This window comes from Diadema antillarum, unplaced genomic scaffold (genome assembly GCF_040938485.1).
Source record: "Diadema antillarum isolate AM-2024a unplaced genomic scaffold, OU_Dant_1.0 seq00000648_RagTag, whole genome shotgun sequence".
Classification (NCBI taxonomy): domain Eukaryota; kingdom Metazoa; phylum Echinodermata; class Echinoidea; order Diadematoida; family Diadematidae; genus Diadema; species Diadema antillarum.
In genome coordinates this window covers 304,651-332,500 of record NW_027271562.1, presented here as the reverse complement: position 1 = coordinate 332,500, position 27,850 = coordinate 304,651, and the positions used below count along the sequence as shown (strand labels likewise).

General features: G+C 37.1%; 1 protein-coding gene across 1 annotated transcript; it reads left to right on the top strand.

Annotated features, from left to right (window-relative positions):
• The first annotated feature begins 12,081 nt into the window (after window positions 1–12,081).
• LOC139736459 (motile sperm domain-containing protein 1-like) lies at window positions 12,082–17,054 on the top strand. The gene is made up of 5 exons (XM_071647210.1): window positions 12,082–12,248; window positions 12,824–12,899; window positions 13,312–13,529; window positions 14,058–14,216; window positions 16,877–17,054. Exons 1-5 carry the CDS (start codon window positions 12,098–12,100, stop codon window positions 16,906–16,908), a joined length of 636 nt encoding a protein of 211 aa, XP_071503311.1. The 5' UTR covers window positions 12,082–12,097; the 3' UTR covers window positions 16,909–17,054.
• Window positions 17,055–27,850: the final 10,796 nt, after the last annotated feature.

Sequence of the window (27,850 nt, the reverse complement as noted above, 5' to 3'; positions counted from 1 at the left end):
ACCAAACACAAATTTCATCTTTTCATCTTGTGTTTTCAGACCTACGTGAGCAGGGAGTAGGACGTAGCTGTAACATGCTAACTGCTTTTGTTGTCAGAGGGCGTTAAAATTTAGGGAAGTCACTTCAAGCAGATGGTCTGGAATCCAGAATAGTTTTAAGAATGTTACGTTTGTACATCTACGTCTACTTCTGCGTCCGCAGTCGTATTATGACTATGAGTCTGAGAATCATGCTGTTTGTCAAACCTATGATCTAGGCCTATGTCTGGGTCTAGCATTGTATTATCACCATGCATCTTCTGGACTGCCAAGTGCGTAAGAAGCAGTATCATTTTATGCTGTGCATACTGTGTGTTCAGACAAACTTTCCTCCTCCCAATCATATAGTGGCTCAAAATGAGCATCCTCGTCATAAAGCATGTCATCAAATGAGGAATATGTAGATCTACTAGGTAGGCCTACTGCCCTAGGTGTAGGGGGTTTAGCACTGACAGCTGCTGTAGTATGTGACCTACCCCGGGTGGACCCAGACAAATCCTGCCCTAGCGGACAGCAATTCCCTCTTGGCATAGTAGCCAATGGCGCATAGCACTTGGATGCTTGGGTCCACTGTGTGTGATCATTTGGTTGGCTTCCTTAAGTTATCTTAGACAGTTTCAATGATTCAAAATACCCCTTGTCTACTGAACCTGTAGTTTTTCATCATTTCATTGTCATTGCAAGAATCGAGCGGATTTGTTCTATCTCGAAACACCCGCTGCCTTCTTAAATTTCTCCTGGCAGCCTCTTGCTCTTGTAACAGTAAAAACGCAGCCATCTTTGTTCCTTTTACTGTTGCCCTAGCAATGGCAAGTCTCTTAATACAAAGCTATCACATACACTTAGAAGTGCTCCTGACCACTCCTAGATTTATGTGATAGCGTTGCAAGTTAGGAGAGACTTTATGTGATAGCTTTGTTCATAAAATGGTTTCTAGAAAAAGTCTCTCCTAAGTCTGATTTTATGTGATAGCTTTATGCAATGGCTTTTTCATGAAATGGTTTTTAGCAAAGTCTCTCCCAAGTGTGTCTTAGGAGAGAGAAAGTCTCTCTTAAGACTTTCATGAAACGGTCCCTAGGTATTTTGATAGCATGTAGGGTCATGGGTCGGGGAGATGTATGAAGATGTATATATGAAGATGTAATGCCTTCTGCAGATGGCTGGGAAACTTGAAAATAGATGGAACTGCATCTTCTTTCAAGCGAGTTATTAGGCCAGAGCGGTCAAAGCATTCTTCTTCAAAGTGGTCTGAGCACAGGACTGACGTGCGACTTGGCACCCACTTGACCCGTCTCATGTTAACTAACCATACTGCAAGCACTTACGGACAGCTGAAGGGAAATCTGTCCAAGTAAAAAATAATTTAAAAATTGAATTTCAAAATGTTTGGTTAAAAATTAGGTTAAACCCCTCCCCCCCCCCCCCCCTCCAAAAAAAAAAGAACAAGAAAAATTAATTTCCTTATTAGGCTATGCTTGCTTAAGCTACAGTCACAAAGGTTCGTACGAATGTCACTGTTCGTACGAATTCTGGAGTTCGTAGAGATTTGTAGATGGGGCACAGATTCTTACGGCCTTCTTATGAATTTCATACAAACCCTGTTTAATAAGCAATGACAACTTAAGACCTTTGAGAGAAACAAAATGATTTTCAGTTATACAATGGCCTTAGAATTTGTACGTTTTTCGTAAGAATGCCTTGAGTTATTCTTTCGTAAGACTTACGGCCATCTTATGATTTCTTTTTGTCATAAGATGATCATATGTGCAACTCACGGCACTCTCAAGTCATTTGTAAGAAGATTTTACAATTTTTTATGGTATATTTTGTCGGGTTGTTAAAAAGACGCTGCCGTGTATTGTCGAAAATTCTGTAACAGTTGAAAGTTTTATACTTCAAGATGGCAGTAGTGCCAAGGAGACTGCAACTGCATCTCTCACTCCTTCCTCCTCATCTCCCACCTTTCTTTTCTTCCCCCTTCCCCCTTTTCCCTTTGATTGCCTTCCCTTTTCGTCCCATATTTAACAGAGATGCTTTCTGGTCGAACACCTAGAACAGAGTGAGGATTTGAACTTTGCGTGTTTGGTTTTATAACCCCTAAAACTCAATAGTTGCACAAATTGTGTACCTATGCCTTACGAGTCCCTTACGAACGCCTTACAAACTCGAAGATTTGTTTGTAAGAACGCCTTACGAATCTCCATTCGTAAGGCATTCTTACGAAAGATGTAAGAGCCCTCTATGAATGACTTAAGGCGTTCTTACAGTCATCATAAGAATTTAAGGCTTCTAGAATTATCTCTCGACCCTGCAAAATCTGCGTAGTTCTTACGATGTTTGTACGACGTTCGTACGGCCGCCTTACGAAGAGAGGGTTTCGTACGAAGTAAAAAAAAAATCTTAGACAAGACACGTAGGTAAGTTTGACGCGATCAGCACTGTAGGTGTGCAAGGTCTAACCTTCATTCTGTTGTCGATGTTCTTTGTTCAAGACTGTACAGTAACGTACTATACTAGCTCCTATCTCAGGGGAACATCCTATCAATAAACTTATGTTACATCAGGATCACACCATGCAGGGTTAAGTTATGCTATGGATTTCATATTCTGCCAAACTATCATTCTATACATTACATATTTATGCCATGAACTATACATTCTGCCAAAGTAACTATTTTGGAATTATGCAGTGTTTCTTTTTTTGTGTGCGTGTACTGCTTTTCATGTTCTGTCACAGGATTTGTGCAGGACAAATGTGATGTTATTACTAGTTTGTCCATCTGCAGGTCACCAGTGTGGTCACCCTTGGGCTGTTGGCTGCAACCAAACTTTTATCTCCCCTTGATATATCAGCATAGACTTCCCCAAAATTTACAAATTTTTGGCCACTCTTTTCGAATACTGTAAAAGTGGAAATTTTCGTGGTGTTGAATTTTTTGCGCATTTCGCGCAACCAGAAACTAGCACGAAAATAAAAGCACGCAAATAATTTTGCTTGCCATATGTTCCTTTGCGAGATGTCTTGATTCCGCGGAATTAAAAGCACGCGAAACTCTTCTGATCCGGCCAAGCGCGAAAAATTAATCGCGGGAAAATATCCACTTTTACAGTAGACAATGTTGGAAATCATAACACACACAAAACAGTGCCTATTGCTCATATAACACAAACTTTTGTTCCTGTCTCCCAATATTAAATATTGCCATTTTTGTTTTCATATTTTGATGTTTCATACTAATATGAGGAACCCCTCAGCACAGTCAGTCTTGTCAGTAGTGGTAGAGGTAGTAGTAGCAGTAGCAGCAGCAGCAGCAGCAGCAGTAGTAGTAGTAGTAGTAGTAATAGATGTAGTAGAAGTAGTAATAGTAGTAGTAGTGGTAGTAATAGTAGTAGTAGTAGTAGTAGATAGTTAGAGTAGTAGTACATGTAATAGTACAGTGACATTGTTGCCAGTGCAAAAATGCAATTTTGCATTAGATGATTAATTTCTTTCAAGAAGGCATGACTATAGTAGTGCATGAATTCTTCTACATAAGTGCCTCCATCTGCAAAAGATAGAATTCTGTCATATTGCTACAATGTATGCATTCTTCCTTTATAGATGTTAATCTAGATGGCTCCGGAATTTTGTATAAGGCTTGCCTTACCTACCTGTAGCAACGTACAGCTTGTGTAATCTGTGTGACAAGGACCGTCTAGAAACAACAATTCTGCATACAAGTCAATATCAGACCACTTGGTTATGGTGTCCAACATGTTTGTGAAATTTGAATACTATATAGTATGAAGATTCATCATAAAACTTAAAGTGGATTCAGACAACTTGCGAATACAGTACACACTGTGTACTATGGTGTGCATGTTGTGTATACATTGTTTAATGCACATTAATATACACATTGTATAGTGCACTATCTATTTATGTATGTGTTATATATATTATAATATATTATATTATATTATATAAAAATAATAAAAATGAGTTTTCATCACCACATTTTAGAATTAAGTCTGACCTATAGATATGCAAACCCTTTTCTGAAATTCCACTCCTAAATATCCCTTTATGACATTAGAAAAAAACATGTTTTGTTCAAATCCTGCTACATTTTAATGCATCTATTCATTTGTAGCTAGCTAGCTGATTGATTTGCGCGTACATTGGTTTGTCAAACTTCCATGTTGTTTTATGGCATTTGTGCGCGACAGCGCTAAGGGCCTTTTTCTCACGTCATGACCCAATATATACTTGATGTAGTGTACACACATGCTCACATTATAAAGGTATAGGCCTACACTGTAATGTACATACTGTACATATTGTTTAGTGCACATACATTGGTGCACTAGGTGTAGTGCACACAGATATTAGAAAGTGGAACAAGAATTGGTACATATAATTTATTGAGAAACAATTTGATGTTTTGTGCTTCCTCACTGCTTCTTATTATGCACTGATACTATTTGCTGAATATCAACTAATGTGATCTTCCTAGGTTTCAGAGGCTTCACATCTTGAGTATTTCTTTCAGGGTTTCATCGACAGTTTATCATAATGTTCTGTGTAAATCTGGTTCACTGTTCTTGTAGGGACTACTTAGTTATGCTATGCACAATTTCAAGATTCACAGATGCTGCATGATTAAAAAATACTGTAACCGTTAATATTTTTGTGCAATTGATTTTTCACGCTGAGCAGCTCAAAAACACATTTGCAGGTTATTGTTTTTTTATTTGAGCTGTATGCGCAGTTGCTTGCTTGTATGTTTTCATCCAATTCATACACAAAAAGGAAATATGCATGAAACTTGACATGCTGCTCAATCCATTTGACTGTACAATTATGGCCTCCACAGACACTACTAGCACACACACATGCACTCATGCGCACACACACACATGCTCAAGTATAACCAGGGAGGCATGACTGACAAAGTGTACGATTTAACCCATTCAAAATGCGCAGAGAAAGTTGTGAAGACACTTTTGCAGGTTATAGAATTCCGGCTAGCCAAAAAAAAAAGGCATGAAAAATTTAAAGGGACTGTACAGTACTGGTTGAGGTAGGGATTCATGTTTTGAACATTCCTAAGTGAGATAATGAAAAGCCTCTTATGAAATATGCAAGAGCATGTAGTTTTAAGAAGGATTCAACGTTTATTTGATGAAAATTGGTTTTCAAATGGCTGAGATATCCCAAAAAGTGCTAATAATAAAAGGCGACATGCCCCAACTTTATTGGTATCTCTTTGTTTCACTTTGTTTTTGGATATCTCAGCCATTTCAAAACCGATTTTCATCGAATAAACTTTTGATACCCCTTAGAACTGCATGCTCTTTGACATCTCATAGAGTGGTTTCTGAATATCTCACAAAACGTTAAAAGCTAAATCTTCACCTCGACCAGAACTGTACACACCCTTTAATGTGGTGCAAATATATCCATGTTTGTAGTAATTCATTTGCTTTCCTCTCATGAATGCAGTTTTCTGTTAGTTGTCAGAAAGAAGTGGTCCAACATTTTTGCACAAAGTTTTCAGAATCAGAAAAGCAGTACATTAATTGGGCATTTCTAGGACTTGTAAAACTGAGAGGACAAATTTGTCAGTTATGAGTGATTGATTTATGTGAAATATTCTTCATCTTAGAACGTACATTTTGTCATTCATGCATTTTTTTTCAATTTAATGAATCTGATAAATTCACTTATTCAAGAATTTGCAGAATGACTGAATAAAGCTTTTATAAATGGATGAGTATGTACATAACATAAGCAGCTGTTCATCTTGCTGTTCATAATTTTATGATTTTATAGTGTCAAATATCAATAATTAAGTAGCATAACATTTTCACATTTAGCATTGAAATATTTCTATGACTGAACAGAAGAATGTAGTTTCTTTTTTTGCAATGAATATGTAAAGCTCTTGAAATAGGTGATTTTGATTGTATAGAGATTGATTTGTGTTAACAGCAAGTTTGCATGTTGAAATGTACATTGATTACTTGCCAGAATTTTAGTTAAGCTTACTGATTGAAGAAGATGGGTAGATGTACAATTGAGAGGTGTCAGACTGTCAAATACACTGGTAATGATACATGTATTCCTGTGTTCATTATTTGCCCAAATTATCTATTCAGATTATGACATTTTATTTTGCTGTGAATGTTATGATAATCGTTATTCATAGAGATGACTATTTGATATATATCCATTTTAATATTTGTCACTGTTTGTATTTTTGATAACTTCTTGTGTATGTAGCATAGTGTCAGACTTGCAATACATTATTTATGCGTCAAGCTCTTTCTCACCTCAAAGAAGTGGCTCCTTGTGGTTTCGTGTTTGTTTGTTTTTGTTTTGGAGGATATATTTGATTAATGTGATTAATGATATTCATAATTAATCTAATGTTCTCAAGTCTTTGAGCATAAGTGTTCTGTAATGGGTCAATGATCTCATTTGACAAGTATCTTGAATGAAAATCAGGTGATGATTTCAGTGCTTGTGGAAAAAGTAAACTTTGTCCCTATGTGACCTTTGGGCCATTTAGAGAGCCTTCGTAGAAGTTATTTGGAAGTATACATTTTATGTATTAAATATTGGGTATGTGTACTTAAATGTATACAATGTTACTCATGCTGTGTGTATATCGGGTACCATCAAGAGATTCAACACATTAAGATTGTGTGTGTGTGTGTGTGTGTGTGTGTGTGTGTGTGTGTGTGTGTGTGAGTGTGTGTGTGTGTTACTTCTGGATAAACTTGCAACTAAACTGTGAATTGTTAGGTCATAAAATCATATTGAAATTCAACTCCTGTTCAGACCACTAGACCAGTGCATATATGGTCAAGATGTAGATGAATTTTATGAAATTGAACTGATGAAGGAGTGTGACATTCTTGTAGCTGAGGATGAACACTTGTTTGGATTAGTAGATACAGTCAGTTTATTGACTTGAGTGTAATTTTAGCTATTTATGAATAATCATTAAATAATGACTTGCAAATGGTATGCCAATTTTACTGTTTGTTTATTTGTTTGTTTGTTTTTTAGTGATTTGGATGAGCGTTCTGATGAAATAATCACAGCAATGAGCCACATGTGGGTTGCCACGGTGACTAGAATATTTATGGTTGTGTTAAATAATTGTGACTCCATTGTTGATAATACTAATGGTAATGATCTTGATTTTGATGAATTTGATATGCATAATGTTCCTGCCATTGATGATGATGATGATAATGATTGTATTAATGATGGTAGAATTTTTATTGTTGGTTAAAAAAGGTTACAGTTTGTTATTCTGAAGGATCTTTATTCCGAAGGATCTTTATTCCAAAGGTTTGTTTTTCCGAAGGTTTGTTATTCTGAAGATTCGCTATTCCGAAGGTTCGTTAATCCGAAAATGAAATAAGGTTTATTATTCCGAAGTTTCGTTAATCTGAAAATGAAATGAAGTTTGTTATACCAAAGGTTCGTTAATCCAAAAATGAAATAAGGCTCGTATTCGGAAGGTTCGTTACAGACCCTGTTTCATAATCAGATCAACGAACCTTTGGAATAATGAACCCTATTTCATTTTCAGATTAACAAACCTTCGGAATAACGAACCCTATTTCATTTTCAGATAAATGAACCTTTGGAATAGGGAACCCTATTTCATTTTTGGATTTATAATGAACCTCGGAATAACAACCTTTTGGAATAATGCCACAAATGTTCGCATTAACAAACCCTTTTTCATTTTCAGATTAATGAACCTCTAGGTATAGGAAATTTGTGTGTTTCGGATTAACGAACCTTCGGAATAACGAACAGCACCTGTTTGAAACTGCTGATTAATACTAATGCTGGTTAGAGATTTGATCATCAAGATAGAGATGGCATTGATGAGAATTATGCTGATGATCATGTGAGTAGTGATGATGATGACACTAATGATGGTGGTGGTGTTTGTATGGTTCGCTAAAGTAGTGGTGGTCTGATATCTTATTGCATCTTGCCTGATGATGATGACGATGACACACACACACACACACACACACACACACTATATATATATATATATATATATATATATATATATATATACACTCTGCAAAAAAGAAAGTTGACATTTTTTCAAGTCTATATTTCTCATAGAATATTTGGCTAAAAGTTGATGTATTATATACCATATGAAAGGTAATTTAATTGGCTATCAACCTGGTAGGTCAATAAGAAGGTAAACTTTACGCATGAGTGATCACATTTGTTTTTCTCTTCCAAGGCACAAAAGTGAAAATTGCAAAAATGAAGAAGTTCTCATTCATGCGTATGTGCTCTTCCATGTAACAATGACAACAAAAGACAATCCAAAACAACAACAAATGCAAATCAAGTTAAAAAAAATCATCCTATGATCTCTATAATGACTTTGTAGCCCACAAAGATGAAGAAAGGTGAAAAATAATTGAGAAAATTAAGAATCCTCTGTCTAATGCAAATTCAAATGGCATGAAATAGGTAATATTTAAAAAAAAAGTAGAAATTTCATTTTTTTTTTCAAATTAAGAAATTTGGAAATGATATTTGGTTTTTGAATTTGCCTAATGAATTCTTAAATTCCTAAATCGAAAGAATGAAATAAAGAAAGTCTGTCCATTTTATCTCCTTGACGGCTCACTCCTTGTGTCTTTTCAAGTTAGATGCAACAGAAAACTCTTATTTTTCCCATTTAGTATCCCACTTTGTGTTTGAGGATATAAAGCGATACATGGGGATGAAAACTTATTTTTGCTTTTTCATTCATGTGTCTCATTATGTTAAATTGGTCTTTTGTTATCATTACTATCTTGAAGGGTGTTTGCAAATAGATGACAAGATGTCAATTTTTGCCATTTTTACTTTGTTGTTTTGAAAGAAAAAAAAGTGTTTACTCATGCATGAAATTTCCCTTTGTATTAACCTACCAGATTGATAGCCAATTAGATAATCTTTAATATGGTGTATAACACAATGATTTTGATCAAAATCTTTTATGAAAAATATATGCTGGAAAAAGTGTTTACTTTCTTTTTGTTTGCTGAGTGTGTGTGTGTGTGTGTAATTATACACATATACATTATGCCAGGCCAAATGTGATATATTCAACACCATAACGCCAAATAGGTTGAGAAATAGTGGCTGGATTTTTCATGTTCTGAAGGAAAGTCTCTAATGATTAAATTGAATTGTTAATATCACATTAACATACATTTGAAAGTAGAAAATGTCAAATTATTTGATGAGAATCATCAGGTTATTGGCCGATGTAAAAGGCAAGCTTTTGATGAAACTTTCGGGCTACAGGTAAATTCAGATTGATTAACAAAGTTAGCATTTTTTACTCTGCATAAATTCCCAGAAACACAACAAGCAACAAAAATAAGGGAGTGTTTGTTTTTGCATGGATTAAAAAAAAAATAACAATAATAATTATAAATAAACTACACTAGTATTACTAAACTAATCCGAACAAAATATAAAAATGGGTTAACAAAAGGCCATTGGAGAGTTTGCACCAATTACTGTCTTGCCGGACATCTACTCCTATACTGGTTGGTTAAAATCACTCTGTCAGCAAAATTTACTAGTCATGTTTGTCGGCCCACTCTCGTTTTACCTGACCCATCGATGACGTAATGCTTCGTAGTGTTATGCTAGCTAAAGTCGTCTATCTACACAATTTTGCTTTGTTATTGTTTTGTCCCGCACTTCGATCAGCAGAGGAAGGTGTATTGTTGTTGTATGTCGTCCTGTACCCCAAACTTTCGACCTACCAAGGAAAAGAGATCGCCCATTTTCACTACTGCATGCATGAGAAATCATTGAAACACCTCAGCTTGCATGTACACGGGGAAAATTTGTCATCGCTCACTTAGTCAAACGTTGAAATTTCATAGGACATTGCAGCCAGAGGCAGAGCTGGATCGGAAGAGGTCGAAGGTAATTTTGAACGGTCCCGTGCATTCTTATCCGTGTAAGTTCAAATTATGCCGTAGAAACCAACTCAAGATTGTAATGACTAATGTATGTGCGAGCAACGGCACGCTCGAGCCTCGACTCCCTCCAAGCCAAGGCAAGGGCAAAGTTTAATGCAATGCTGTGGTCATGGTCGGTCGTATTGTTGCCATTGCATTACCCACCGTATAATCATAAAGATGACTCGGGCTTGTTTGAGAACCCGTTCGAAAGGGTGGTATGCTTCTAAGTGCAGTGGATGGAATTTAAAGTTACTTGTCTTGTGACCTGTATCATGAAGGGCATTTTGATTTGATTTAGTCAAGGAAGACTACACTCCCCCTATAGCTACATTAATTTACAATTGTAAACAGCCAAAGATTCAAAAGAGAGGTCTTCATCCTTGGTGGGTGTTGGATTTTACCGCAATAAAAGTCGTTTTAAAGGGAATAGACTGTCTATGTTTACAACGCAAAGCAGTTGCAAATATTTGCACATATCTTGCTGTTTATTAGGGTGAATCTCGACTCTCAGTAACATCACATTGATTAATCTATTGACATTGTCTACTATAACGTTAGATACTTACAACTGGTGTACACTTTATCAATCATGACAACTGATCAGGGGTCGCACTTAACTTTTTTTTTAACTAGCCAGGCGGACTACTTAGAATCAATTTTGACACTGAAGCAATATTTTGGCTAGCCAGACGGACTAGTTACTTCAGAATTTTATGATTTTTAGCTAGTCCGACATGATTTTGGGTGGCCAATGGCCAGCGGACCATCGCCAATTTCGAACCCTGCTGATCATACCAAATGGAGTTTATCATGAGCATTGCGGATATAAAGTCACAAAAACATGACAGAAATACACTAGCTCTCTCACTGTACCCACCTAATGCCAATGGGGATACCTCGCTCGCAGACGTTAAATATGTCATAATTTTTCTTTCACACTTGTACAGACTTGCTTAGAATTTCAGTGAGGTATTGTTTTCATATTCCTGCATTAAAAGAAAGCTGATTATCATTTACTGTATTTTAGGGGGTTGTTAGTTGTTGTCGTTGTTGTTTTTTTCAATCAGTATTTCTTGGTAAAAAATAAATGCCATTTACAGCAAAGAATAATGAATCAAACGAATTACAGAATCACAGTTTCTTTGACTTTCCTTTCAACACCAACAATGTGCTTGAACAACTTGTAAAGTGAAAGTGTACAAGTAGAACACTCAAACCTAAGTGCAGGTTCTGTTACAAAGTAATGATAAGGCAAAGTGAAATGGACATTATAAGAAATTTCCTTATTGCATAATGAAATGTATGTAATGTTACTTGACAAACAAAAATTGTAAGTGACCTTCCTGGCTCAAAACCCACACAAAGTAGGCCAAAAGTAACCCTAGTTTTCACTTTGCTACACAGTTTTAACGAGTAAGCTGTAAGCTTTAAAATGACATATACATTTAACTTGTTGAAATTGGACCATCCTATCCCATTCAAAAAGTAAATGAAATAAGAGAGAGTTAGGAGATACAGTTTCATCGATAGAAAAGGGAGGAAAGAGGATTTAAAGATTAGGGTCACTCAGGCATGCTGTACAGAAGTATCAGTGAAAATCACAATGAAACTAGCACCTGTCCCAAGAAATATGGTCCAGAAAAACTGCTGATATCTTGATTTCAGTTTTCTTTTAAGCCATCAAATATTGACAGTAGGTAGAGAAGAGATTACTTTCCCAAGTATTAAAAGACAAACTTTAAAAATTTTGAGTGCAAATTGTAGGTCAATCCAAATGACTATTTTGGTCCATTTCAGATAATCCTGATCTGTAAGTTTTTGTGGGTTTTTAGCTGGGCGGTCACACATAAACTTCATCATGTAAGTACCAACATGTACGTATGTACCTTAATCATGCACAATTTCAGATATCCTGTTGATAGCGTCTTTAAATCTGATATTTACAAATGTACATGCTTGCATACATTGACTGTTATTTCCTCTACCTTTCCCATTTTACAGCTTTTCTCCCACTGTGATATGAGAGAAAAGAGCTACTGCAGCCGTTTCTATGCATTTTGAACAGCGCCCTCACCTTCCAGATGGAAAGATTCCAGTTTTCGTTTTCCCAACTGACCTAACATTTTATGCTGACAACCGGAACACCCACAAACAAATCCTGACTCTGTACAATCCGTATGACTTTCCGTTCAGGTTCAAAGGTAAAGATATTGCCCATATTATGTATGCATGCAATTAATCCATTGTGATAACTCGGTTTACATAAAGACTCACCTTATAATAGTCCAATGTGAAAGTTTATGTATAATCATGATGGCAAAGAAAACTACTGATGTTGATGATTGTGATGATGATAGTAGATAATTATTATCGGTAGTGTTATAAACACCAGTGAAAATTGTCATATACATGTAGATAGTCCATTTTATGAAATTTATACATTGCAATAAAAAATGTTACTGTTGTGTTTTTCTTCTGCTGATGCCCTTTATACACTCATGACTTTGTAATATATTATTTGGCAATCAGTTTACTCTTAAATCATTATGTAAAGCAATGCTGACTTGATGGTAGCCTTTTGCAAAGGCAGCTCGCAATGGACTCGCACACAGCTCGCAGTGGACTCGCACGCACACAGTGATCGGATCGGAGTGAGCTCACTATGCTCGTTGTGTGTGCAAATCCACTGCTCTCTGTGTGCATGTCCTCAAATTATAGCAAGCTGCCTTTGCAAAATGCTAGCTTGATGGTTTCTCAATATCTTTGTTCTATCTAGTACTATGTACCGCACCGAGGAAATACAACGTAGTTGACCCAGAAGGCACAGTTAAACCAGGCTGCTGCATCGATGTGTGAGTTTAAGTCTTCCTATTATCTGACAACAGAATAGCACAAAACAGAGAGATATCTCTAATGTTGTGACAAGTTGGCTCTCTTTGTATCACTCATCATACTTCATGTGGAACTGCATGGACAACAAGCTCTTTCAAATTCCCTTGCAAATTTTAGTCTTGATCATTGAAAATGAATTTTGAGTCTAATTCAATTATTTTTTTCTTCAGTAGCATTAAAGTCCCAAGTGGAACCTGCATTAGTAGTTACAGCTGACGTCATGGAGTGTCATTTTGAGATTACATTTTATACCAAATTTAGGGTGAAAGAGTAGGGCTTGTAAAAAGGGCTACCATCTCCAGATGAAGATGGAATGCAAAGTGATGATCGCTCACCCAGGTCGATCCTCTCCCACTCACTCTGTCATACCAGATTGATTCGCATCAAGGAACTGAGCCAGACTGGGTTTGGCCAGCGGGACAAGTTCCGCCTGAACCTCTACCGCCACGGCCAGCGAGAGATCATAGGTCGAAAGGATGTCCCTGCCGTCTTCTTACCCACTGCTAAGGGACGTGGTGGTGACCAAGATCCCGACGAGACAGGCTCGCAGACCTCTTTACCATCGTCATCAAACTTGGTGTTTGCCAATGGTATGCAGGACTTGTTTGTCTACTGCTTACTTTAGTAATGTAGACGTTGATGAGACTTACAAATATCCAACTGTGATGAGATGTTTGCCTGCTATGAGTTGCATGGTTTTATGTTTTTGCTTTTGTTTTCGATGTACAATCAGGCACTTATGGATGGAGTGGTAGTATTCTAGTCCATCTATGATTCAGTATTTTGTTGTTGTTGTTGCTGCACCCAAAATGTGTACATGCAGTTGTTTGCCTGAATGTATCTGAATAGATTAAAAAGCGAAACATACACAAATAGAAAAACAACAACAACAAAACGTTCTGATGGCTAGGTAGTCTTTGAGGTAAAATTCAGTGTTAATGTATCTTCAATATATATCTCACCCATATAATCTATCTTTTTGATGTCATTTCAGTACCCACACTCTTGACTTAAATGAAATTTCATTGTATGCATGGAATCCTAGAATACATTATGTGAAGAGTACTCCAAGTACTCTATTTATACATTGTATTGTTCCTTGACCGATGACCCTCCAGCCAACCGAGGACGTGCTGGCCCAGGGGCCACTGTGGTGCTGGTGGCCGTACTCTGCGTCGTGGCCCTGATGTTGCCAACTCAAGGAGAGAAGGATTCTCGTCTTCCAGACTACATGCACCTCACTGTCAACCAGAAGCTCATCGCAGCATACATTCTAGGTGAGAGTGTTCTCTTCTTCTTCTTCTACTTCCATAAAATATCCAGGCTTCATGCTTGAAGATAAGTGCATTGTTTTTTGTGTGGGTAGGTAGGTTGGTGGCCACTTCACGGGGTTAGCACCCTGCTCTTTGCTCTGAATAAATAAAGTGGAATATTTTAGGTGCAAGAGTTGTTACTCTCTCATACATGGGAACTCCATTTTATGTCCTATCCCAGGGACACAGTGATTTTTATTCCTCCACCACGAAGTGGTGCTGGAGGCATTATGTTTTCAGGTTGTCCTCCCGTACGTACGTCCGTTGGTACGTATGTCCGTACGTCCGTCCGCATTCGTTGACGCGATAACTTGAGTAATATTGACAGGAATTTTACTAAACTTGGTCCAAGTATAAAGTATGATAGGGCAATTACTTGATTAGATTTTGGGTGAAATCGGCTAAAGGTCAAAGGTCAAGGTCAAATCATGAAATTTATCCGTTTACGCAATAACTCAAGACTGGATCAAGCAAATTTCAACAAACTTTGAGGATGATGTATGATGGAACAAGTACTTGATTAGTTTTTGAGTGAAATCGGACTGAGGTCAAAGGTCAAAGATCAAGGTCGAATCCTAAAGTTCATCTGTTTACGTGATAACTCAAAACTGGATGAAGCAACTTTCGCCAAATTTGGTGTGAAGAATGATGTATGATGGGGCAATTAGTCGAGTCGTTTTTTAGTGAAATTGGCAAGAGGTTAAAGGTCAAAAGGTCACGTTCAAATGCTATACATGTTGCTATTTCCCCCATATCTATGCAATGCCCGCAGGTATTTTCATGAAACTTAGTGTAGACATGTACTACTGCGTAAAGATTCTCCAGAGAGAGTTTCATGTCATAAGGTCAAAAGGTCAAAGGTCAGGTGAAAATGTTACAATTTCACTTTTCTTGCAAATGGTTCAATGTATCTTCATGGAACTTGGTACATACGCATGTACTGACTGGCAGGGATTATCTAGGGGAATTTATTAGGGGTCATGGGTCTATAGTCAGGGGGTCAAAGGTCAAGGTCAACTCCTCAAAATTTCACTATTTCCCTCATATACTAGTATGCAATGCTTGCAGGATTATTTTTAAAACTTAATATATACACGTATTACCCAATGGAGATTCTCTGGGAAGTTTCCTGCCAGAAGGTCAAAGGTTAAGGGTTAAAGGCCAGGCTAAAATGCAAAAAAAAAAAACCACTATTTTATACTGTAATTGCAATTTTTCTTCATACTTTGAGAATTACTCAATGCATTTGGGCAATTCCGCGGTTAGTAACGTTACATTTGAACAAATTTAGATATTTGTTTTTACTACTAAATTACCATTTATTCATTTAAAGCCAAAATTATGTCAAAAACATGTTCATCATTCCCAGGTTTATGATACAGAAAAGAATGAATACAATCCAATAAATAATAGCATTGCTATGGCAACTTAAAGGGCTGGTTAGTAACGTTACGAAAAAAAGGACATGACAAAAAAATCAATGTCTTGCAACAAAAAGTGTGCAAAAATTCAAGTTACTTCAAACAAAGTGTTGCATTAATTTCAATTATTGCATCATGACAAATGTTCACACAATGTTTTTTAGCAGTTCGACCAATAATTTCTTAGCTAGACCCCCAAAAGCATGGTTAGTAACGTTACGGTTAGTAACGTTACATTTGTCCGGAGTAATTCCACAGGTCATTTCACCCTTTTGTAATTGACAAAATGTCACATGACTTCTGGAGTATTTAAATGTATTTATCTTTTACCCTTTAGCAAAACTTTGAGGAAAAAATTTCAAAGGAACCCACGGTAATTTGCATTTAAGTGAATTTCAGCATCCCCAGTCCCACATGTACATTTTAAATGATGGTTTTAGATCTCGCGAAATCAATCAATACGAAAGATAAAATCTACTGAATTTGAAAGACCTTAATGATTGGTGAACATCCATGGCAGTAGTTGATACCTAGATTAAAGAGTAAGATAAAGAGGCACATTTCTTTTATCCATGTCATGTCCACCTAACTGCGGAATTGCCCATTTATAAACTTATAAAAGGGTCTGTCAAAAGTCAAGTAAAAAATCCTCAAATCCCCATATACATGTACCTGCACTCTCAGACAATTATAGCAAACCTAGTTCAAGGAAAGTGAACATTCAAGACATTTCTGACAAGCCTGTCTTTTCAATATTTTGCAAATTCTGTGAAACTGTCATCACACATTGTGAAGACATTATTCTATACTCCTATTGGGAGAATCGTGCATTATGGCGGAGGCATACCAGTCGCCATAGCAACATTTCTAGTTCCTCTTGGGATGGTGTGATTACACACAACATCTCCATTTTATGTCCTATCCCTATGTCAAAAATCCATTTTATGTCCTATCCCAGGGACACAGTGATTTTTCCTTTTATAAGATGTGATGGTGTGATTACACACAATATTGCTCAGTTAGACTCGGAAATCGAACTCGAATCCGTTGTGTTCGGAGGGAGATATGCTACCAGCTGAGCCAAATCACCACACTGTGTTGGTGACCTGTGTAAACTGTTGAAAACAGAATGAAACCACATGATTTTTAAACATAATATCTCTTATTTTATGTGTTTCCTCCATTTATTTTCTCCTATTGCAGGACTTGTGACTATGGTGTTGCTGAGAACATGACCCCGACCCCCTTTGTCTAGCCTTCCTATCATGTAGCAGAATACTGTCCGTCTTGCCTAGGAGATCAAATGGATCCATCTTTTATCATTCTTGCATCATCAGCAGTCGGGGGCATTAGAATCTTTCATGGGCATTCAGGTATTCCATCCAGGTTGGGCGGACAGCGCCTGAATAGAATTTCCCCGTTACTTCATACGAGAGACGCTCCCAGCACAATATGCTCAAGCTGGGGGCAGTCCGTCCCTGCAGATCTTCAGCTTTGGTTCAGCTCTTTTCAGTCTACTGTGTAAAGATTTCAAGCAATATCGCCATTTGGCAAGCCATATTTGCAGAGCGTATAGGATAGAACTAAGTCTATGAATTCTTCCTGCATTATCTTATGACACTACACAGTCACCCACTCATTTTGGGCATTCATCAACTTTACATCTGACCATGATGCCAAACAGCAAATTGTTTGCATGAAAACCTACAGCCTTAATGCCAGACAAATCCTTACAAAATTAAATCAATATTTTCTTTTTCAAGAATTTACATGTATTTTATAATTGTAAAGGGAATAAGAAAGAAAAAATATAACATATTTACTCCAGCCACGGAATAATGCAGGAATTGGCAATTGTAGGTTGTGTTTTGATCTTTTGTGATTTGTTTTGTTTTTATCCAAATTTTAGTGCAGATCAAACCTAGCTTTAAGTGGGTCTTAACCTTTATAAGGAAGGCTTAAGTGTCAACTATTTGAGTGAGAAAAGCTTTGTCACATAATTTCAGATGTGACTATATCTTGATAATTGGGGTTGTTCACAAACTGGAAGAAAATTCTTCCCATTACAGCAATAGATTCAGAACTGCAGGCTAAACCACCCATCTCTGGCATGATTTAAATCTGTGCTATCAGTTGAAAAAAAAAAAATGAGTCTAATTGGGAGAATAGCAGCATTTTTCCCCAGAGACAATGCAGACTCACTTTTAATGACATTTTAAAAGAAGAATAAGTCATCATATTTTTCAGTTTACTTCTAATGTTCATCAGACAAAATTAAAACCAATGGTTTTTTTTTTCAAAAATTTACCAGATATCATAGTACTCTATGCAGTACTTTCTTAGTTTGTGTTTCAGAAAGGCTTGAATAAATCAGATGTGAATAGACCAGAATGCCAGAATCTTTATTTATTGGATAAATTACAGTGTCAAACAAAATAATTGTTATTGTATTGTGTAGGCAGGGTTTACCCATTTGATAAGATCCGTTTAAGAAGGATTTGAATTTGGCATTGGTTGAATATTTCCTTCGTCACTGCTTTTGGCAGTTTTCAGTGTGATGAAATACATGCTACTTCAGGCATTTGGGTTTTATATGCTGGTGGAGACATGCAAACTTTATTTAAAGCATGTATGGGAGAGAATACACTTCATGCTGAAGATATCTGATCTAAAAGAAGGGCAACCCATCTTTCTGTGTTTCATCTTTATAATCATTTATTGTTTAGAAATGTCTTTATTCATTCATATACAAATAGTGAATGGTCACGAGTGCAGCAGTACAAGATTTTGCACCAGGTGAAAGATTGAGGTGCTCGATTCAACGAGGCGAAGCTGAGTTGAATAGTGTCCCTCATCTTTCACTGAGTGCAAAATCTTGTTCCTTTGTACGAGTAAAGACCATACACTATTTGTTTTATACAACACCTGGAACGTCAACAGATGTGATCCACACAGATTCTTGAGTTTAGCACAGAAATGGCATCCATTTTCCACAAAAGATGAATGAGTAGCCGCAGAGTAACAGTCACCATGTACGTACATATTTACGCGAAACCGATCGGTTGAAGCTATTTATCAAAATGAGTGACAAAAGTATGTGCTTGTAAACCCGCTTGTAATTGTTGAGTGCGCACGGCAAATGTTTTTGTTTATTGTGACAGCAGAGCCGTGCGATGGAACAAAAACTTCGAGTCGATCGTGAGTTCAACACAGGAGTCAATGGAAATTGGTGATGTCAGCCATGCGCTATCCATTTTTGTGCAAACAAAATTGCATGGCCGACAGCCAGAGCATGCGATGGTATTTTTAAATGAATGTCACGTGATGGTCAACCGACTTATTGGATAGACACTTTCTTTTTAGATGTAGTAAAAAAAAGTGATAGATCAGCTACTGTTTGTTACGTCAAGGAATGTTTGAGTGAAAATGGGGGAGTCACGAAGTTGTCGGTAACTTGCCACTTGACTGTATCAGGGATTTCATTTTTCTCACCTCCCATCGTTAGTCACCGTTTGAAGTACGTACCTGCTGAAAGGCAAATAAGCAAAATGTTTGATTTACATTGTTTTGAAGATGGGAAACCCTGTATATTTTATATTGTGTGGCTAGGCAAAGATGGAACAAAATTATGTCAGTGCACTGGAGATTATGCGCCAACATGGCGATAAGTATGCGAGACTCGTTCAAGAATATTTGTGTGTATGTTTGTGTGTGCGTATGTGTGTGTGTGTGTGTATGTGTGTTTATTCTGAACTAGAGTGGAATCTGTATGTGTCAGATACTCAGATGGTGAAGTAGTGCTGGTGTCTTTGCCTAAATCTTTCTCGCATTTGTCTCTGTCTGGATGTTCCCTACCATTGGATTGATTGTGAAGTTGCGGTACAGCTTTGTCAATTAATCTCGTGAACAAGACAATCTTTTTAACAAAATTATAGTACACTTAGAAGCAAAATAACTTGTCATGCTCATGATACTGTCCACTGTCCACAGAAAAAGAAAGAAGTCTTTGATAACTTTCAATAAAGGTATGATGCAAGTTTTCAGGCGTGATGTCAGATATTCCACCAGCTAGGCTTTGCCAGTGTTTACAAAATGAAAAGAGCTAATTAGTACAAAGGGAATCATCATAAACCAAATCAATGGTCCATTCTTTATGGAATTGATTGTAGAGATTGCATGGGGAGGACAGAACTTGGGAAAAATTGCCAAGATACATGTGTTTTTTCATGAAGATTCAGCCTTGGCTGGGTTGTAAAATTGTCCACAATGTGCTGATTTCTGTGTGAAAATATTTTTGTTAAAAATCCTTGTATGTGTGTCTGCTCCCAAGTCTACCCATACCATTTTCAGGTGCTGTATTGATGCTGAATGCCCTCAAAATCATTTTCAGTATTGTCAACTCAGTATATGTACAAGGCCCACAAAATTTGTTTCTCTATTACTCTATGTTTTGTGCAATTTAGTTTTAGAATGTGAAACATGCTTGATCAATTGACTAATGAACTTGTCAGGTGACAAGTGGATACTCATGAACTCTACTGACCTTTTCAAGGGTTGGTACCTTTCAGCTTTTTCACCTGACAAAATCAAATCCATCTGTCGTGGAGAACTTGATAATAAGGTACCCATAATTCTTTTGTCAAGGTTTCTCTGTCTCTTTGAAATGCTGTTGTGGGTAAAAGTCAGCAGATACTTCGAGAAAATAGTCGATTAGCAGAAAAAAATATATCACACAATATACAGTAAATGTAGCCGAGTCTGTGGGGAACTTTGAGAGAATCAAACACGTCTGATTTTTTTACAGACTCTTTCCAGTTTCGAGCTGGTCATCTGATCATAGAGATGTCTCTGCGACATCTCCTTCTTGTCACAGCCAAGTTGCAGCAACTGATTTTATTTATGAGATCTCTCAAACGTCGCCGCAATTTGGGGAGTCCAATTGCCTACCTCCAAAAGACGTCTTGGAGATGTCTCAGAGACGTCTCCATGACTACAAAGACGTCTCCAAGACGTCGCGGCAATTTCTGGACAAATAAATTATCACCTAATTCGGAGATGTTATGAATTCACCATAGAGTCGCCTTGGTGAGAGCGCAAGCCATTTCTTTGTCTTACAAGTCGTGGCGAAGTGTCCTCCAGCGAGGAGCGCCCTTTTAATAGTCAACTTGCATGGGGGGGGGGGGGGAGTGAGCCTTTAACTTTATGCTTGCATATATGTGCTAGTCTGAATAGTCAGTGGTAAACTGCCTTCCCTCCCCCTCCCTCCACTTTGCCTTCCATTAAGTAAGCTGCACTTTTGTCCATTGATTAAATGATCTGTAAAGATGTGTAGCAGAGCTATGAGTAGGTAGAGTTATACCAGTGTATGAATTACTAGTAAGCTCACTTTTATGGAAATATGTACATGTAATTTATTAATGTTGTGTGTATGAGAAAGCATATAAAGTAGGTATAAGAGATTTATGTGCAGATTAGAGTGTACTGTAGAATGACTAAATGTAAACTTGATTTTCTTTGGGGATATTCCCGGTTACATTTTTAACCCATTGAAAACTAGTCCCATGTACAGGTGGGCAGGTGTCTTTGGGAAGTGCGTGTGACAGCAAAATCGGCTCGCCCTCAAAGGTTTGATTTTTAAGTCATACAATGAGATACTTGTCAGGATTGACGTCCTTTCTATGAGTTACTTGACTGTAGATGGTACTCATGTCTCTCGATGCCTGTACAAGGGGAATGGGATGAGGAGGCCATCAGGTTTAGAACCAAATCTTATCTCAAAAGTAACTTTGCTGAACTTTGTCCTTAATGTTGGGACACACAAAATGCCCTACATCACCAAAACGGTGCATTGATGTTGTGTCCTGAGGTGATCACCTTGTAACATCGAGTTTTGTGGTTAGAAGTCATTATAGTGGGGTGGCTTAGTGAAATTATCGTGACACGGCGGACAAAAGCATGATTTTTTCACCAAAGGTACTTCATGATGTACCTTCTCAAAAAATAGGGTGCTCCAAGAAAATTGATGCTGGGAAGGAGGTCAGAGGTCAAAGGTCAATGACCTTTATTTGTGAAATAGGTTTTTTGGCTATTTCTCAGGTCAGGAATATCCAATCAGGATAAAACTTGGCAGGAAGAATATTGAGAACAAGTAAAATATTTTGATTGAATTTGGAGTGAATTTTCCAAAGGTCAAAGGTCAAAGGTCAATGAACTTTTCCTAAAAATCATGTTTTTGTTTATTTCTCCAGGTAGGAAGATTCAATTTTCACAAAATTTGATATGAACGTTGTATAGAAGGTACCAAGAGTATAAACCAGGGGTCAAATATAATTGTTGATTTGTGCGTTGCCATGGTAACCCAAAACTAGGGTTTTTTAATTGAAGTTAGTTACAGGAGGCTATTTTCCAGTTTGGAAGAGATTCCATTTGAATAGGTACAACTGATCGACGGGATGTATAGAGGTTTGAAATACTTTTCATTAGTGTTAAGTGGTATGTTGCCATGGCAACTACATATATAGATTTTGGTTAAACTTAAAGGAAACTTCAGAACTTATGAATTTGAAGAGATTTCCATCAGGGTTGGTATAATTGATCAACAAAAAAGTCGCCAGACAAAGATTTGTCACCTTTATAGCATGTGGGTTGAGTGAATGCAGCAACAATAGTAGAACACATCAGTGAGAGTTTGAGGAAAATTGGACAATCCGTTCTAAAGTTATGAATTTTTGAAGTTTCTGCTCATGCAGTCGAGGCTGGATGAGAAGACTACTATACCTTGTAATGTCACATGTGTACAACGATATAAAGAATGAATAAAGAAAATTCAACTTAAATTATTTTCGCTTACAGAAGGATACTCGACTTCTCTTTCAGAAGGCAGGGGGAATGATATTACCCTATACGTCAGTAGCAAGTGAAAGAAACTATGTGAACTTTATTCAAAAAGTATGGTTTTGTGAAATTCTCATTTTATTTTCCTTAGAATGTGCGCATGTGACATCATACACTGTGGTAGTCTTTTCATCCAGCCGCGACTGTGCAGATACCTTAAAAAATCATAACTTTTGAACGGATTGTACGATTTTTTCCAAGCTTTCTGTGATGTTTCCTACTAATATTGTTGTATTCACTGAATCCACATGTGCATGAAGGTGGACTTGTCCTTTAAGGACAGATTCTGAAAGAGCAGACTGTAAGCTTTGAAATGATGTATCACACAATTCAAAGGGATTCCCCTAACCTATCTAAAGAATAATACCGGTACTGGAAAGAAAGCACACACTCTGGATAAGTATGAACTGAGAAAAGAGGCTGCATTGTCTATTTTAGCGTTTAATCTTTACCAAGCTGTCTCATGTCATTATGTTCATCTTTTCTTCCCCCCTCCAATTTTCATTTGAGTTTGTCATTATTAATTTTTGATAATAAGAACGATGCCATAAGGCATTGTTTCTTAACAATGCTTCAACTGCTCCTTCAGGTCCAAAATCTACATCAATATATATTTTCCTGATCTCCTCAACATTCCTCCTTTTTGTGGATAATCAAAGGCAAAAACCCAAAATTAGTGCTTGAAAATTATTCTTAAGTGTGAGTTACGGATAGAAAGAACCTCTGTAAAAAAAATGAATCTGTATAATCAATGTTAAGTATTGTTAATAACACAAAATGTGAACAATATTTCTATGATAACATGTTTCCAGACTAAACCGTCCGCAATTATGCTTTAATGAGAAAAATACTGATATCTCTTTATATGTTTGCTTTGATTGCAAAAACTGTATATGGTAGGATGTCTTGTGATACAACAGGGGGGCATTTCATGAAGCAGTTTGGTCAGATATTTTTCTGACAAACTGTTACAAACTACAGAAATCCTTGCATCCGATTGGCAGAGAGCAAATTGGTCCGACAATTTGTCGGACAAAATGCTTCATGAAATGCCCCCAGACCTACACATATTATGCATAAAATGTCATATCCTGAACATTTTTTTCAAGTCACTCTCCCAAAAGTGTATATATAGGACCTTTAAGTTTTTCTTGTGTTTGTTCCTGGCAGATTACTAGTACACAAATGCTCCAATCCATGATGACCTAACGGAAATTAAGGAAATTAAAATGAATATACTGAAAACCAAAACTACAGATACAAATAACTTACTTCATTCTTCTCTCCCCACCCCACCCACCCCTTCTTTTTGGTTTCTTGATATACTAGTAGATCTAGCTGACTTTGATAATTGTCATTATGTAACATCATCTTCAATTGACAAGGCGATAAAACTTAACAATCATTTCATTATGGTGCTGGACTAATGGGGTTAGTTGAACTATATTGTTTTTAATGTACTATACTTTTTCCTCCTATCAATCACATGTATTTTGGGTGGAATGTATTTTTACATCAAGCATCATAGAATCAACCGCCTTTGAGGTCGGGAATTTTGTCATATTATATTGTGATTTAGATTCTGCTCTATGCTGATTTTGTTTTATTTCTATCAACTTTTTAAACTTCCCCATAGACTTTGTTCACCAGCCAACTACATCCCACCCTCTTTGGATAATGTGAACCAATCAAACATTGCTTTTACTTTTTAATAACATGTCTATACATAGCTATCGGGCCAAAAATATTCAAACCACTTTAAGTCTTTATGAGTGAAATGACAAATATCGATATATTTTTAGAAATATTCAAATTGTCTAAATTCAACTTCATCTATGAAAACAAACTTTTAACCTTTTTAAACATTTGAATAACCCCCATAAGAAATAAGAAACATATAGAGAGGGGAAGTGCGGACTATAAAAATTGCTTACGGGAACCAGGTAATCCCTGCGCTAAACCTATGGAATTCACACAATCTTGGAGGAAACGGGTTAAATTTGTTAGGAAATATGTAGGGCAATACCCAAAACCTTAAGTTCTCAATGGAATATGCAGCTCTTCTACTGGTAAACTAGTAGTTCTGGGAGAAAAAATGAGCTGTGACAGAGTCCTACACCTGGCTCAGTCATTGCCCAAGATTTAAAGTATCTGAGCCAGAGTCATATGTCACTCTTTGCCATTTCTCTACAGGAGGCAGACAGTCCTAAAAAAATCCTTTACCAGAAATTATATCAAATTATTTAATGAAAAGGTGCTTAAGAAAACTGGACTATTCTAACACACCTCCCTCAGGTCTGCAACACAGACTAACCACCTGTTACTATAGGAAAACCAGTAAAAATGGTGTATTACTGTAAACATGCACATAATATGTCGTGTTATGGGTCTGAATTTTAAGACTAGCAACCATGTACATTGCATTGCATTGTACAGAAACCTGGCGAATGCCCTGTGTATAGTCTTTGAATTCAGACATTATTATTATGTACAAATTAAGGGCATTTTCTCATTTTTTCTGTTAGCGGATTTCTTGGAGCACCCCCTAATTTTGATCCTCACATATATACAAATGTCTGAGGAAAAAATGACACTTTTGTCCGGCGTGTCACGATTATCAGTATATTTGTCACTAAGCCACCCCACTATTATGAGGGTTATAGGGCATATGCTGCTATTTTCGCCAGGGTTTAATTTTCGCGAATCACAGTTGGATCGCGAATTTAACAGCGTATGAAGATGTCTCGATGCGCTTGGGTGATGGTGCATTTATGTTAGCATTGGTGATAGTTCGCGAAAACAACATCTCGCGAAAATGTCTCTGACCTCCTCATTCGCGAAAATATCTGTACGCAAAAATAACAGCGTATACAGTACACGGGGAGAGACCTGTGTGAGCTACACAGCGTGGTGTGTGAGGGCATAGTGAACAATGTGATGTTTGGTTATGGAACTCTTTTTGACCCTAATTTTTTTATCTCTGTTGTTTGTTTTTATGCTGAAAGTTTTGTGTATTTGCACTCCCTTGTCCAAAACATGGTTGTGGTTGGAAGTAGCCTAGCTCTTTGCAAGTTTATTGTTTAATAATCTTGAACAGTCTCTCAAAGTCTCTTTTACAATTAGTCATTAAGCTATAAAGATTGCAGCCAGATTCATTTGTAGTCAAAGTAATGTGTGCTTACCGTATAAAACATGCCCAATAATGTCCTGGTTTAGTGAATACTTAAGTCACTAAAGATGTAGTGTAGTGACATGTCAAAGCACAATGACCAATCAAGCAACCATACTGCTGTGGCTGATATGTACGTTTATAATAGCCGACTGCTGCAGTGTTCGACAAAGTTTTTGTTAGTCCTTCATGAAGCTTGGCCCAGAAGGCCACCGGAATATGCTGCAAATGCTGAAAGAAACTAAATGATGGAGTTGATAGAATAATTCCATCCCCTTACTGCAAAATGTTTTGTTTGAAAAAAAAAAAAAAAGATTTTGCAACACAAGCTGAAAAAAGATGTATAATTTCTGATTTTTTATATGATGCACTATCACACTTTGCAGGTATATAATTTTGAAGACTTTGTATAAAAGTTGCTTACATCCTTTGAAATCCAACTGTTATCATGAGTGCCTAGCTGTGTTTGATATGGATATATTGACTTTGAAGCAATAGCTGTCCAGGTGTAAATGATTGTCAGTGTGGGACTATCTTCTTCACTATGAATGACAGTGTCGAATCATCAGTTACCATCATTTTCTCTTTATTTCCCATTGAAGAGGTACAGTAGCAAGCGTATTAATTGTCATTGTATTAAAAATGTAAATCTAACTTCCATAGATAATATATTAAGACAGAGAATTCTACATGAGCATTACGATTGTTTTAATGCTATATCTTTAGATAATCATTTAGAAATGGTGTAGGTATATATACACGTACATGTATATCATATGTTCATTGCCACATCATAATGTAGAGATGATGATGAGAGGAAAGAGATTGTTGAACCAGGAAATGGAGAGATTGCATTGATATAGTGATCCATCAACTCTCTGTGACCCCAAGTATTTTCGTTTGTTTACTAACATGATGATAGGCAGACCTGTGTGTTACAAAGTGTCCCTTGGTAGCTACTGTAATGTTCTCTTAAATCAATACATGATTTGCACTGATTGGGACTGAGCCACGGAAACTTTCCCACAGTGGCAGATCCAGGGGGAGTGCACCAGGCGCGTGCCCCCCTTTATTTTTTTGTTGAAATAAAAGAAATAAAAAGAAAAAATGGGGGCGCATGCACTCCCCCTTTAATTTTGTAAAGGCACCCCTGCTTTACGGAATTCCTGGATCCGCCCCTGCCAAATGTGCACAGCCGTCTCCTCTGAAGCCAACCAAACTGTTTCTGTAGAATTGGAAATGTTCACATGATTATTATTTTCACTTCATTCTGATTCAAGCAAGATAGATTGTGTTGAATATGACCTGTTTTCACATTCTCTGCCCATCAGTAAAGTAGCATCAGTAGCATAAACTATGTAGACAGTATCATTAACATTACCATTTTTGTTTTGTTCTAAATAGTGCTGGTATAACATCATGCATAATGCACAATGCATCTACAAGCAGAAACCTCTATATGTGTTGTATCCCACTGCATTGTCGAATTAGTACTTAGTAACAGGTTTTAGATAGACTGCGTAAAAAAGCATTTTGCTATTAAGAGTGTGATATCGATACATAACTTCATGTCACAATTCACTTGTGTCATGTGAATCCATAGCCAGATATTCAATATTGGAGTTTGAAGAGAAGTTATTTCTTTCATCTGATTTGGTGAAATTATCGGCCCAGGATTCAAATACATAATTTGATGGCTGGTGTGTTGACTAAATTGTCACCCCCCCCCCCCCCCCCCCCATGTGTGTAGTGATTCAAGATACAAACTTCAGATACAAGTTTTATTTTTAGAATTGAGCAGTGACAGTGTATAGCAAGATTTATACAAGACCCACGCCCAAGAGTCATAAGGCCCACGAGTTCGATGTTGAATAAAGGTCCATGAGCCATACAGCCCAGGAGTAGCACAGCCCATGATTCAATATTAGGCAAATAATGCCCATGAGTCAGACACTCTATAGGCAAACAAGGCCCACGAATTTGCCACTGGGCAAAAAAATGCCCACAAGTTTAACACTAGGCAAAAACGGCTCAAGATATACCAACATTACATCACAATTGTTGGTCTCGTGGGCCTCGTTTGCTATAGTTATGGGCCTTATTTTCCTAGTGTC

Coding starts and splice junctions, on each gene's coding strand:
- LOC139736459 (XM_071647210.1), top strand. CDS start 12,098: ATGCATTTTGAACAGCGCCCTCACCTTCCAGATGGAAAGATTCCAGTT. Junction 12,249..12,823: donor CTTTCCGTTCAGGTTCAAAG/GTAAAGATATTG, acceptor TGTTCTATCTAG/TACTATGTACCGCACCGAGG. Junction 12,900..13,311: donor CCAGGCTGCTGCATCGATGT/GTGAGTTTAAGT, acceptor CTGTCATACCAG/ATTGATTCGCATCAAGGAAC.